Here is a 15007-nt window from a genome sequence, read left to right as displayed (position 1 = left end):
GGCCTATTCCCATCCTTGTTGGGCTAAACTTCATTCTATTTCCATCCTTGGCCCATTGCAGCTTTTTTCTATTATCTAATAAATAGAGAAGGCACATTGTGAAGCAACCTTAAAAAATATTTTTTGCACTCCAAATTTTTTTGCATAAAATATCCTATATATATATATGTTGATGTGCAGGAGTTTTAGAAAAATGCAACTGGTTTGCTATTTTCCATAGTTTAAATGAACTTTATGTGCTTATCAAAAGTAATTCCCAATTGAACTTTGTGTGCCTCTTATAAGATTACAAAAATCACAAAAAAATATAATTTGGGTCATAAATTTAACTCTATCCCATTTCCCGAAGATAGATGCAAAAATCTTGTTTCCTACCAATAACTCATCCTCCTATCGCCAAATTACCATACAATAGTTGTAATCGTATCTGAATTTGGTTATGAAATCCTACAAACTTGCATGACAACATATTTTGGTGCATAATAATCCCATAAAAAATCAAATGATTTCAACAAAGTGGTACTACATATGATTCACAAAATGGATACATCTCTCATATAGTTATATGACTAAGAGAGATGTACCTATTTGTAGATATGCTCTTCTCTTGTAATGGTGTGCATATGTCTATCTTGGTTGATATTGTAGTTCTCGTAAGCAACAAGTCTAGGTCTGTTGTGTTCCGCATAAAAAAACTGGAATGGCAATAGGAACACGTTTTGCTTTCCGGCCTGCTGACCATTGTTAAGTTTCAATGAAGAGTTGATAATTGAGATGCATGTACTAGTACATACGTTGATCCGTTCATGCAGGCTGTGGTCGCCACCTCCAAGTTGATTCTCCCTCGTCTCTGTTTTTTCCCAGTTTTTATTGATTCAAATTCAAATTTCCTCAATTATTAGTCATTTTTAAACATTTTTTCTGTTTTTTGTTGTATCAATTATTTTCAGTCAGATTTTTCTAAGGTTCCTTGCTGATGTGTCAAATTTCCATTGTATTCAAGAAAAGAATAAAATGAACTAATAAAAATACTAGTCAATTGCTACCAAGAAAATAAATAATTAGAAAGAATAGAATGGAAATAAAGGAAACGGGGCCACGATCCGGGCTGCTTCTACCCGCTGGGCCTATTATATATGGGCTGGCTGGAGTCCGTCTACGGAAACCGACCTCGATCTCCCTGATACGGACGGAAACATAATCTCCCGTTCCCCTCTTCTTCTTTTCCGTCCGACGGCTGGCTGTGCGAGCGGCGCCGGCGACGAGCATCCACCTGGTACGCCCTTGCCTTGCTCACCATGCCCGCTGTGCGAAACCGAGCACCCCAAACCCTAACGCTAACCTAGTTGTATTTGGAGTCTGCATTAGTGACCCTTTGATTAGTGGGTTCGTTATGGTTTTACTACGTTGTTTTAATTTATTACCGGTATTGAGCTACATTTTGTGCTCTTCTAGTTCTGCTCATCAGTGTGGGAAATATGTTGGTGACTAAAAGGGGTGGCGATGATCTCACAAGGTCAGGTGAGAACAAAAGAGCTTAGCCTGTAGTGGAGAAGAGGCAACTGAATCATCGACCTTAGGTCTGCCGGCCCTTCCTCTTTTCTCTGCTTCTGCACATATACTTTACACCTCTATTTGACCACTTACAATAGTATTGTCTCATGTTTGTTTGTTTGTTTATCTAGGTGACTTACAATTGGACTCTAATGATGAATGTATCTTGAGTGAAACTATTCAAGAAGTTGCATACAATTTGTCTAGAACTGTTGTCCCAGTTGTTCTGTCCAATGGTGATTATATTATGCTGTTATAATTTTATTTTCCCTATTACATATTTAATGCTTTTACCCATAAATGATTTTAAGGTATTTTCTACTGTAGGATACACTGTCCTTATTTGCATGCTCGGGCATAGCTATAGAGTCTGGGGAATCTGTCTCCCTTGGGCCTTGTACAGCCTTTCTGACTTCTGCATGTTTGGTCAGAGCTTTAGATGATAATAGAACAAAATACCATGATGATGACTTGAAGGTTGGTGCTTCTAATCATCCTTTAGACCTTTACCAATCTAGCTTGTTTGACTAGGAAAATTGTGATCATTGTGTACTTTCTTGCATTACCTCTATATAGATATAGATTGAAGTGCGCTACGAAGGCAATGTTTACACAGGGTCTTTGCAACAATATGATTTTGACCACGATATTGCTCTTGTCTACGTCATGATGTGCATTCATGTTAATGGCATATATTTTGCTGAGGTCAAGTGTCCTCCCTATAGTAAGGTAGTAGATGTAGGGCGTGACATATCTGGCAAACTAATGGCCACAAGTGGGATACTGACCGGCGATTCAAGTGGATCTGAAGACTGTGAAGATATTTAGCCTGTTCGCTTGGTCGTATTTGGCTTATAAGCCATGACTTATCAGCCAACGAACAATATTTTTCTCTCATACCAAACCAGCCAACAGTACTTTCAGCCATGACTTATAAGCCAAACAAGCCCAAACGAACAGGGCTATTATGATATCTACTTGTAAAATTTTTGAGGTACACTTCTCATATCCTATGAGTTTTTCAATCTGTTTCTGCTACTAGAATATGTATCCCTGAAGCAGTAAGTGATGTTTGTCCCATCCAACTTTGTTCCATATCATTTTATTTTGTTCCTGTGTAACCCTGGTTGCCTCTCACCTTTTCCTTTGTCCTAGGCTTGGAGAGGTGGGCCACTTGTTGATTTTGATGGGAACTTTGTTGGCATGAATATTTGTTTGGTTACGGAAGGAACTCTTTTCCTGCCCGTGGAACGAATTCTTGAAAGGTTGGGGTATTTTCGGACATCCATGCGAAGGACCAAATTTATTGCACGGTTATCGAATGCAATCAGGTATGTCATATATTTTCGTTTTTCTTATTTATGTTTGCCCTTCACTTGTTGATCTACAGTCTCCTATCTCGCTGCTGCATGAGGGTGTAATGAAGTCGGTTCATATGCTACACCGTTATCTTATGTGGGCTGTGCAACTATTTAGATATTAGAGGTTCATTTTGTGGCTTTTTTTTGGCATTTCTAATTGCTCGGCAGCGTTCAATGTTTACCCTTAATAACAACTTGGTTCCTTGCCATCCCTAACATGATATCTGCTTTCGTATTGGCATATATCAGTGTCCCTGGACTAGATTGATCATATTCCTTAACCTTTCAATGTCAAAGCCAAAATATGTATAATTAAAGAAATTCTTTTATTCAAATAAATATGCACACTGTAAGGGATTACGGTGCTTTGTTACTCTGGAGATTCTGTATGACATTTCCTCGATTCGTTCTTGTTTTCCTGAAATATTTATATACATACAACTTCTGTTCTCTTTTCTGAATCCTTCTCTATCTAGTTTCCTACAATTCTACCCATGTAAATTTGCTATCATGTTGATGTTCTTCTGCAGAGATGGAGGAAGACCTAACATATCTAACTTCGATCCAGAAGGTGAGCATACGTCCACTTGTTTTCTGTATGTTGTATTATTGTGCAATTCGTCACCATTTGTTAATGAAATATATACTTTTAAGATCCTCATAACCGTGCAAAATTAGCTTTTACATATGTACTTAGCTTTTTACGCTTTGTTCATGGTCATGTAATCATGTTTAATCAGAATACCTTGTCATGCGAGTTGTTTCTCTAGTTATCACTGTTTATTTTATTGTACACTCTGATTATTATGTGCAGAATTGTTTGTTAAGTTAACATTATATTTAGTATTAGCATCTTTCAGTGCTAATCATTTGGTATTTTTGCACCAGTACATAGAGTTATCGCAGAAGATGAGATTATGGATATAGACTCCTTAGGTTATCCAAAGCCATCAAAGAACATGTGAGATGGTGAGCAATTGCTTGTAATTTGGTGCCTTTTCCTGCATTACCTCTTTTTTCAGCAATGCTGCAGTGTTGTATCACTAAGAACAATTGTACCATGTGTCTTCAACCAGATGGCATGGTTTTGGTTAATACTTTTGAAGAACCTTTTGGTGATGTATATGGTAAAGGTGAATGGAGTGAGCTCGGTAAAAAAGTTTCTGCTACCATATGTCGAAATGTCGTGGCGCTTGCTTCATTCTTCGGTAATTTGCAATATTGTGCTGGTTACAGTACCATATTTGTATTTGGTCATCTCCAGCTAATAATATTCAAAATCGCGATATGCAGGAGAAACTAGGTTTTTTGCTTGCACTGGTTTTTTTATTGAATGGGATGGATTGGAGACTATTCTGACTTCGGCTAGCTTGGTTAGAAACTCTGTTGATCATAACAAGATTGATGAAAACTTGAGGGTTGGTACTCCTGAAGTCCTAAATCAAAACTATTTTGTGACCCTTTTTTAGTGTACTGCTTAACTAACTATGGTTTGCACTTTGCAGATTGAAGTGTTGCTTCCAAACAACAAGTACAGAGCAGGGACATTAGAACACTATAATTTACATTACAATTTTGCTGTAGTCAGTGTCAAGGATTTCCGTGCTGTTTGCCCAGCAATCTTTCAACCTGAGTGTTATTATGGTAGTCCTTCTAAGTTAGTAGCTGTCCGGCGATGCTTCAAATCAGGCACATTAATGGCTTCAAAGGGGCAACTGGTTGACTGGTCAGGCCAACTTGATTGCAGATGTCTTGTACACTCAACATGTAAAACCACTAAGGTACTGGTATTGACTTCCTTTTTTCTTGCCTACTTTTCTTTTACACAGTGGAAGTAAATTGTTTCACCAGAATATAAGTGTTAAAGTATCTTATCTATTTTTTGGATTACTAATAACAACATGTCCATGTCACCTCTCTATAGGCTGGGATTGGAGGGCCCCTTGTTGATTTCAGTGGGAAATTTATTGGCATGAACTTCTATGAGAAGAACATAGGAACGCCAAGCCTGTTATGTAATGAGATTATCGTTGTGATGGAATCTTTTAAGAAAACAGGGTAAGTCTACATTTCTTTCTGGTTACTCCGTATTTAAGTAACTTGTCATGGGAAGTATCTAGGTTTCAAGTAACATTCTAAGAATCTTGCTGAAGCAGATCTGGTAAAAAAATTTCCTCTAGCATGCCTTTCTGGACTATGGATATGGATAAAGATGATACTGTTCCTCCTAACAGGTATTCTTATATGTCTAGTTAGTAGTTACTACCATTATCTAAAAAAAACTTAAGCAGTTACCACCATGTTAGAATGTTTTGGATACATTTATTGATCATGTTGTGTCATGGGAAAATTATTAAATTACAGATGGCCCGTGCCTAAGCCATATTGGTGTCACCGTGACAATCTCCCTGAGGATACATCTGTATTCGCACCCAACGGTCGCATGCTATACGGGTATCGTGAAGGAAGGATGGTACAGTATGATTAAAATCCATCAGGTCCTTAGCTTGTACCATGTGGAAGAGCTCTGCATCATTTTAAGTCACAACAAACAGTGACTGTTGTATAGTCTTGTAAAGTTTCGTTTGCGCTTAGATTGACACATTTGTCTGGTTTGTTGCTATGATATGAGTATATTATATCTTGTACTGGTACGGTCATAAACTCAGTTGAAGCCCCTTTCACAAGGGGGGAAAGAAGTCCAAGTCTATGTACCCTTTAAATTTTGGAGGCAAGAATTTGTTTCAACTTTCAAGTCTTAGTGCATAGCATTTGCATTTGCATTCTTGCGGTTCAGTTGGAGAGATGGATGGCCCGGTTGGTGATAATGCAAGCACATCAAGAGCAGAGGTTTATGCGTCCAGTTCTACAAAATTAATTGTGACGGTGCCTTTCTCCCTGAAACCAATAAGAACGGATGGGGATTCATTATAAGAGATCATTTTGGCAGGTAGTTGCTGCTGGAGCAGGATCCGAATCTTTTATGTTGAATGCACAACAAGCTGAAGCAATGGCTTGCTTGAAAGGAATTGAGCATTTCTGCTCGGCTGGGCATGCAACGCATTACTGTGGAAACTGATGCTGTCAACGTGGTCAGTGCCTTAAACGGAATAGATTTTGATAGATCGTTTTTAGGCACTATGTTTAGAGAAATAAGAGCAAAAATGATGTATGATTTTGTTCGGAGCTCTGTTTCTCATTGCCCTAGGGCTTGTAGTTCAGTTGCCATACAGTAGCAACAATTGGTCTAAATTGTAATAATGGACCTGTTTTCTGGCAGGACCATTTACCTGAATACGTTGCTGTTCTAGTGTCCCGTGAGTTGGCTGGAAAGTGATTAACAGATATTTTACTTCAAAAAAAAAAGGAGCAGAGGTTTATGCGTCCAGTTCTATGAAGCTTAAAGACGGCTGCGGGCTCCTCCAGTCCTACCTATGCTTGCACTGGCCTTTTGTACCCATGCTTACGGGCCTTCTGATCATTCGGGATCCTTGCCCTTCCTTCAGAGATCTTCCACCGCTTATCCATGGTTCGTGGATCCTGCTGGGTGATTTCAACCTTGTCCGCTGCGCTAGCTGCTAACAAGAATAATGGCCAGATCAATGCGACACTCACCGCTGCTTTCAATGACGCGATCCAGGATCTCAATATCACTGAGGTTGATCTCTCAGACTGACTCTACACTTGGTCCAATAAGCAGCCTTTCCTGATCCTTGCAAGGCTTGATCGCTTGCGCCGCAACTACATCCGCATGGTGCGCGTGGATGGAGTGGAGTGGAGGTGGTCAACCACGACGGGAAGACAGCCGCCCTGACTGAGTACTTCAGATCGATCATAGGGGTGGCTGGTGCTTCCGTGCCTGCAGACCTTGACAGCATATATGAAGGGAGGAGCAGCCTCACGGGGCCATTCACTGAAACTGAAAACCAAGCTTGCGCTGCTCTCTATGAATAGGAACAGCGCCCCGGGGCCGGATGGGTTCGGCCCGGCGTTCTACAAAGCCGCATGGACAACAGTAAGGGTGCAGATCATGGAATCCATGGCGGCTTTTCACCGCGTCGATGCTGACCTTGAGAGAATCAATCGTTCTCACATGGTGCTCATCCCAAAGAAGCCTGCTGTGGTGGATGTCGATGCATTCAGACCTATCTGTCTGCAAAACTGCAGCCTCGAGATCCTTTCAAAAGTTCTAACCAGAAGGCTGCAAGAAGACATTCCAAACCTTATTGACCTCAACCAGACGGGCTTCATCAACGGCAGGTCCATCTCGGACACCTTCGTCTATGCGGTCGAGCTGGTTCAGGTCTGCCACAAGAGGAGAAGGCCAGCAATTGTGCTTAAACTTGATTTCGCCAAGGCCTTACTGGGACGGGATGTTCAGAGTGATGCGGGCAAGAGGAAGAGGATTCAGTGAGCGGTGGATCGGCTGGATGAATACAATTCTTACTTCCTCCAAGTCGGCTGTGCTTGTCAACGGATGTCCGGGGCCATGGATCACTTGTAAAAGAGGGTTGCGGCAGGGTGACCCAATCTCCCCTTACTTGTTCCTCCTGGCTGCTGAAACTCTGCATGGGTTGATCACAGGCTGCGGTGGCATCAAGCACCCGACTGAGGAGGGGCTACCATGTGCAGTGCTGCAATACGCCGACGATACCCTCATCGTGCTTAAAGGTGAACGCACAGGTGTAACCCTCCTCAAAAGCATTCTTGATCAGTTTGCATCCCTATCCGGACTGCATATCAACTAAGGGAAAAGCACCTTGGTTCCGATTCACATGGATGAGCACATTGTGACCGATTGCGTGGAGGCCATTGGGTGCAGAAGGGAGGGTTTTCCACAGCACATTCCGACCTCCCTTCCCCTCCTGTACTTTCCTTGCCTGAATCAAGTTATCTGTGAACCAATCTAGAAGAGTTGCTAACAGTTCAAGGCCGGGCATCCATATCAACGCTTAAAGGGGACATCCATGGGGAGCATTGGGAGGTTCTGCGGTCTCTTCTGCCGCTATACCAGGCGATAACCAATGTACAGCTTGGCGATGGGAAATCTTGCTCCTTCTGGCTAGATGTTTGGCATGGGGACGAGGCACTTGCTGACATCTACCCGGCATTATATAGCCACTGTACAATGAAAGATGCCACTGTCAGCGACATGGTAAGCTCTGGACTGCAGCAGGCGCTCGTGCCGCGGCTATCCCAAAGAGCAATGCAAGATCTACAAGATGTTGAAGGTGTGCTCGCGGACATCCAGCTGCTGGAGTCACCAGGACCAGCGCTCCTCAGTTTTCAGCAAGGGTGCCTCTGGGTTAGACAGTGGAGCAATCTACCGTCTGCTAAAAGCTCGCGGGCAACCAAACGACGAAGTGCATCGTTTATTTGGCAGAACTCGGCGCCACCGAGAGTTCAGATGTTCATGTGGCTGCTTGTTCAACGGCGCATCCAGTGCCGCACTGTGCTACACAAGAAGCATGTGCTGCATGATCGCACATGTGAGATCTGCCATGAGGAAGATGAGACACCTGAGCACATAATCAGTGGCTGCAAGCTTGGAAATCAATTCTGGAGAAGGCTCAACATGACCTCCATGCTAGGGACACACGCGGACAGTTTTCATACTCTGTCACCGCAAGGAGGGGTTCCAAGGGAAGAATTCTCAGCCTTCATCGCCTTGGCATGCTGGCAGCTGTGGAAGGCTAGGAATGCGGCGGATTTCAGAAACGAAACGCTATGTAACCAGACTATGATATATTGACTGTAATATGATGGTATGTGTGGGTAAATACGGTCGCCGCCGGCCGATCAACGAGATCGCCGCACGCCGCCGCCGCCGTCGCCCTCAGGCACGGAAGTTCCTAGTTCATGTCCAGGTTTTCCTTCCTACTCCTCTGTTATTTACAAAGAGGCCACGATGGACTGCCCTCGCGTCTGGGCCACACAGGGTCCGTTTTAGATGGTCCAGTCCGGCCCAAAGACTTTGTTACTGGGCTTCTTCACATGCTTGACTTCCTTGTTTCTTCCCGCCGGCTCTTCAGGACTTGCGTCTCTTGTCTTGCCATCGTCAGGTTCAGAGATATCAGCCCGCCGGTGACATCCCTTCCTCCTTTAGAACCAGCTTGTCCCCAAGCTGGTGCATGGGGAAACTGTTGGTGTAGAGACTCTTCGTCTTCCTAGGTGGAGAGAGTATCAGGGAGGTAGGACCAACGCACCAGCACTTGAGGGATCACACGATCATTGTGCTGACGAAGCCGGCGGTCTAAAATTGCTTGAGGCACACTGATTAGAAATGTCAGGTAGCTCTGGACTTGCCAAAGCAGCGGAGGGAATGGCTTTCTTGAGTTGTGAAACATGAAACACTGGATGTATTAGACAATCTAGAGGTAACTGCAGACGGTAAGCTGATGGACCAATCTTTTCAGTTATCAGAAATGGTTCGAAGAAACGAAAAGCCAATTTGTTTGACGATCTGGGCGCCAATGAGGTTTGTCCATAAGGCTGAGCTTTAAGATAGACAGAGTCACCTGATTGAAATGTTCTAGGTGTGCGGTGTCTGTCAGCCTGAGTTTTCATTTTGTGCTGGGCTCTGATAAGATGCTGACGGACCAGTGATTGCATTAGAGATCTTTCTTCCAACCATCCTTTAAGGTCACTGGATTTATAGGCTTGAGATATATCAATACCAAAATGCCGTGGTTCATGACCATAGAGTACCAGAAATGGACTTTGACCAAGAGAAGAATGGAATGAGGTGTTGTACCAGTATTCTGCCAATGCAAGCCATTGAGACCATTTTGCAGGGCAAGCATGCAGGAAACATCTTAAGTAAGTTTCAAGACATTGGTTAACACGCTCGGTCTGGCCATCCGTTTGTGGGTGATAGGCACTACTCATTCTCAAGTCTGTGCCTAGTAGTTTGAACAACTCTTGCCAAATGTTGCTAGTAAAAATTTTATCCCTATCTGAAACCATAACTGTAGGGAGGCCATGGAGTTTGAAGATGTTGTTCAGATAGGCTACAGCTACTTGCAAGGCAGTGAAAGGGTGGGAAAGAGGAACAAAATGAGCATATTTTGAAAATTTATCTACCACCACTAAGATGCAGTTGTAGCTAGCAGATTTTGAAGACCTTCTATGAAATCAAGGGTTACAGTGTGCCAAGCATGATCAGGAATGGGTAAAGGTGCCAACAGACCTGGATAAGCCACTCTCTTGGCCTTAGCTTGCTGGCAGATAGTACACTGTCTTGGACAAATTGTTTGAGCTTGAACCATGCAAATAGATGTTTGACTCTCTTATAAGTGACCTCATAACCAGAGTGGCTGCCAATAGCGCTGGCATGGAGAGAGGATAGGATCTTAGACTGTCAAACAGGTTGATGACCCACCCAAATTCTGTCCTTGTAGCGAATAATGCCATCCTTCAGTGAATACAACCCACTTGGAGAGGAGACAGAGAGTTCAGATAATAGCTTAATAGCTTGAGAATCAGCTGAATAAGAATCTTGAATCTCTTGAAGCCAGAGTGGGCGCACAGTAGAGATAGCAGAGATATCATAATATGGAGCTTGAGATACTCGTGAGAGGGCATCCGCTACTTTGTTGTCCACGCCCTTTTTGTAGTCAATTTGATATGAGAGACCCATTAATTTGGTTAAGGCCTTGTGCTGGATAGGAGTGGATAGTCTCTGATCATCTAAATGAATGAGGCTTTTCTGATCAGTTAGTATGGTGAAAGAGGAGGATTGCAAATAATGATGCCAATGATCCACTGCCATTAAGATGGCCAAACACTCCTTCTCATATGTCGAAAATCCTTGAGCCTTAACTCCTAGTGCTTTACTGACATATGCAATTGGGTGACCTTTCCGTTGCAGGACAGCACCAATGCCTTTGGCTGAGGCATCTGTTTCAATGATGAAAGGCAAGCTGAAATCTGGTAATGCCAGAACCGGTGCTGAAATCAATGCCTTCTTGAGCGCCTGGAAAGCAGCTTTAGTTTCTGAGGTCCACACAAACAGAGTTCCCTTTTTTAACAAGTTAGTAAGAGGTTTGCACAGAAGTCCAAACTATGAAACAAATCTTCTGTAATATCCCACCATGCCTAAAAAACTACGTAACTCCTTGATGTTCTGTGGTTGTTGTAACACCCTGGTGTTACATTGTAATGTTTTGCTTAAACATTTTGTAAGCATCTGAGTTATGTGCATATGTGTATGACATAAAGTATAACTCAATGTTCGGACACTTAAAACATTCATACGAAACATGAGTCCGTGGTTACGTTTCATATAATACTGTGTACTCGCATTGTTCTGGAAACTAAAAGGGCTAAAGAACGTTTGGCTAACGGCGATAAAATAGGTGTGGTCGGACAAGGATAGCTGGTTAGTACCTCGCGTAGGCTGGGTTTGGATTCCGACGCGGAATCATTCGTTTCAACGTCGTTCGCATAAGTTTTGGAAGTGACCGACGATGCCACTTTTGGCAAGCTCTGTGGAACGATCGTCTTAAGCAGTAGGACGATATCTTGGCTCCGTTAGATAGCTTAATGTACCCTATTGTGCATCGAATAGTTAGTTCGGCTTTTGGAGCATCGTGTACAAGTTTTCTGCTTGCTTTAAAAAGCGTGCGCGTCGCTAGAATTAACACTGGGCGCGGTCACCGTTGGCCTGGCACGCTGCTGCATTGCCAGCGCTCTGCCGTGCCGGCCACGTTCGTGCGCACACCGCGTCCACCGTCCCGCTGGGCACGCGCGCGGCTCTGGCATCGCGCGCCAGGTCCACCTGCCCCGCTGCTGGCCTCGACCACGCTATTGCCCCGCTGCCGGCCACGGCCACGCTGCTGCCCGTCGACCAACCTGGCCGCGCCATGTCCTGCTTCTGCACTGCCTTGGCCGGGAGCGCGCCGGGCCCGCGCTACAAGCCACCCGTCATCCCGCCGGTCCTGTGTCCGTTGATGTCTTGTTGGCTGCTCGTGCACTGGGCGACAGCCTGCCCCGCCGTCACCTCGGCGTCAATGTCGCGCTGCCTCTTTTGTCTGGCGCTGACCGACGCGACGGCGCCATACCTCGCTCGTCACCTTGCCGTAGTGGCTGTGCGGACGGCTCGCTTGTCTCGCTGTCCCGTAGTGGTGCTATTGGCCTATGCGTTAACGACGCAGATGAGCCAAGACATGACCTCCCCTGTCTCCGCTGTCCCCTTGGCCAGCCGAGGCGATTCTTCTCAATTCGCCATGATCGTAGTAGTAGACTCCAATTTGGCTTAGGCTCGGCTTCGTTAGGTATCTGACTGCGTCCCGTCCCCACCTTGCTGTGTATGCCTTTGCACAGGGCTGGAATTTCGTAATCCCACGCCACCGGCTCCATAAGGCTGGGCGGAGCCCCTCCAATGACGAGCCAGTCACTCAGTGCATCTCGTAGCTGATTCAGTGCATCCACTAGCCTCGCCGTACCCTCCTGAGCACCCCGCGCACCTCAGCCATAGAATCGCAACAGGCCAGCCCCCACCTCCGCGGTCGTGCCACCGTCGGGCATTGCACCGCGAGTGCACGTGGCCAGCTCTGCTCAGACCACCTCCGACTGAACCGTCAATGCGAAGGTATCCGTGAGTACTCCCTGGTGCTCGCTAGCTTGTGTGCTGGCCTTGCCTTCGCTGTTGCTTACGGGAACGCCTCCGCCATTGTAGGTCTGGGCTCACTGCCGGGGAGGGATTCCGGGACGACACCCCTGCTCGCCGAACCGCTTCCAGACCACATGTGCTGCCTTGGAGGTACTCATCGGCCCCTTAGTTAGGTTGTGGGGACTCGGGTGTCGCCGGCGTGGCCATCCTGTGCCCGCGTCGTCGCGCCGGTGCGCGCCCTAGGGGCCAGGGACTTAGCCACGGTGAAGAAGTAAAAAAGGGAGGGTGCAGCTGTAAAATGGTAGACTGGTGAAATAGTGTCATAGAGTTCTCTGTAAATACCGAAGCAACCTAGGGTGTCCGTGCATATTTGCCGACGCGCGCAGGCCGGCTGGGCCGCGCCTTTGCATGGGCCGCACGGCGGACTACTGACGCGCGCGGGCGGGATGGCACGCTGGGCCGAGCCGCAGCGTTGTGGGCCGACGTGGAGGATTCGGTTTTCTTATTTTCCTGAGAATAGAAATGCTTATTTATTTTTGTTATGAATCCAACTTCGATAAATCGTAGTAAATTACATGGTTGTCCAAAAATAGTGAAACTAAGTTTATTAGGTTCGCAAAAATGCCATCTACCTATTAGTATAGTTAGTTCACCGTTAGCTGCTAGGATGGTAGGCTCATAAGATTTAAGTAGAAAGCTTAGCGTTATATCGATCAATAATTGCAGGAATTATTGTGGCAAACCGACAATAGCTTTAGCTTTGAAATTGTTACAGTAGGTTCCTTAGGCCTTTATATACTTGCTGTAAAATTGGTAGCCGTAGAGCGAGTTGCTTAATAGCGTAGTTATTATCCTTGCTTTATTGTATGTATCGTAAATTGGCATTAGGAGTAGGAACATCCGTAGTCACCGTAAGAATATATGTTACGTTCATACTTGTTAGTGGTACTGGTACGTATATTAGCCTTAGTGGGTAGACCTCACTTAGTAGTTTAATAGATGTACTTTTAGGCGAAGAGTTGTTGTTGTCCTCTTATTAAGCATTGCATCATCATTTCATGTAGATCACGAACAGGTAGACTTCATACCCGTCGACGAGCCGAAGTACGATGAGGTGATCGAGGAATACGAGGAGGAAGATCTTCGCACAGGAGGGAGCCCAGGAGCCTGTTGGTACTAACCTTGTTGACCCGGCACCTGCCCAAGGCAAGCCCCGATGCATAACCCCTATTTTTAAATGATCACTGAATATATATATTTATGATATGCATTTACGTTACAAGGCATTTTATGGAAACTACATGCATAAATATATCTACCATGAGTCCTACTAGTTCAGGTCGAGTAGTTGCTATGCTCAGGATGTCGGTAGCGTGAGTAACCTGCCGTTACTCGTAAATAGGTGATTAAACTATGATATCATGATGAAATAATGGAAAGGAAAATGGTGACCGAGCAGGGATGTAGATTTGATACTGGTGGGTGTGAGGGGTTGTGTCCTGCGGCCAACAGGGCATAGCCCGGTTACACTTTTTCACTGTCTATGTCGATTAAGGACCGGTCGTTGCATATGACTCTAGGCAAGTCACAGATTATTGTCCCAAGCACATACTTGTATATGGGCGCAGGGAAGACTTGCTGCTCTCTTATCGTGGATCCGGCTCTTTTCGGACCGACTGATGGGAAGAGGAGGTGGTGGAGGTCCTTGCACCGCACTGAGTCCAGGACTTAGGGGCGGGGGCTTGGAGTCCAAGTTTGGACGGGGACCTAGACACCCGGGACAGGAGAGTGGTGGGTTAGTCCTGCTTGTGCCTAGGGTACAAGCGGGGCGTGTGTCTTCGGGGCACCTAGCTGGGCACATTGATTCGCGAATCACCGGGCTATCCGGTACGACTTGTCTGTGGTTTAGCACCGTAGTAAGAATTGGAAGTGGAAAAGGAGAAGAAACATCATCGATTGCTCTACTCTTGCTTGAAAGTAGAACATGTGCTTATATAGATTGACTAGATGAAAACTTAATATGGCTGAAAATAATAAAGCATCAATAAGGACTCACTATTAGTATTGCTTTCTGCTAAAGAAAACCAGCAACCATAAAGCCTAGCATATTCCTTGGAGTCGGAAAGTATTCCCACTGGTCGGATAAGTCTTGTGAGTACATTATGTACTCAGAGTTTATTTACCCCTATTGCAGGTGATGCTTGAGGAGTAACTTGTGTGGAGGATCCTTCTAGTGGGCTCAGACAGAATCCTCGTTATCTTATCGCTAGATGTTATCTTTTAATATTCTGCTATTTATCATTCTGCACTCTGTATTTGGTATTATAATAATGTACTTTTTAAGAAACTCTAATGTATGAAATGGACTTGTGTTGTAACTCGTTCTCATTATTGGATCCTTGGGAAAAATGTGGATCTTTCGGGTTCTCCGTCGGGGTGTGCCCGACGGACACCGCTCGTTGTAGTTACTTTCGGGGTG

At 44.9% G+C, this 15007-nt stretch overlaps 1 protein-coding gene, 1 long non-coding RNA gene and 1 pseudogene across 2 annotated transcripts; all 3 read left to right on the top strand.

Moving 5' to 3' along the window:
* Window positions 1-1172: 1172 nt before the first annotated feature.
* LOC136454092 (uncharacterized) lies at window positions 1173-1791 on the top strand. The gene is made up of 3 exons (XR_010759118.1): window positions 1173-1276; window positions 1469-1580; window positions 1686-1791. It is a non-coding gene; the product is annotated as an uncharacterized lncRNA (long non-coding RNA).
* Window positions 1792-1897: 106 nt separating this feature from the next.
* LOC136454091 (uncharacterized) lies at window positions 1898-5614 on the top strand (annotated as a pseudogene).
* Window positions 5615-6795: 1181 nt separating this feature from the next.
* Window positions 6796-8667, top strand: LOC136455599 (uncharacterized). The gene is made up of 3 exons (XM_066455554.1): window positions 6796-7306; window positions 7500-7586; window positions 7826-8667. The coding sequence occupies exons 1-3, from the start codon at window positions 6796-6798 to the stop codon at window positions 8665-8667; spliced, it is 1440 nt and encodes a 479-aa protein (XP_066311651.1).
* Window positions 8668-15007: the final 6340 nt, after the last annotated feature.

Source organism: Miscanthus floridulus, chromosome 5, assembly GCF_019320115.1.
Source record: "Miscanthus floridulus cultivar M001 chromosome 5, ASM1932011v1, whole genome shotgun sequence".
Lineage (NCBI taxonomy): Eukaryota > Viridiplantae > Streptophyta > Magnoliopsida > Poales > Poaceae > Miscanthus > Miscanthus floridulus.
This window is presented reverse-complemented; position numbering and strand designations above follow the sequence as displayed.

What these genes read in the sequence shown, in the direction of transcription:
- LOC136455599 (XM_066455554.1), top strand. Translation starts at nt 6,796, where the DNA reads ATGAAGGGAGGAGCAGCCTCACGGGGCCATTCACTGAAACTGAAAACC. An exon ending in GGATGTTCAGAGTGATGCGG is followed by an intron (nt 7,307 to 7,499) that starts GCAAGAGGAAGA and finishes GGTTGATCACAG; the next exon opens with GCTGCGGTGGCATCAAGCAC. An exon ending in TACCCTCATCGTGCTTAAAG is followed by an intron (nt 7,587 to 7,825) that starts GTGAACGCACAG and finishes GAACCAATCTAG; the next exon opens with AAGAGTTGCTAACAGTTCAA.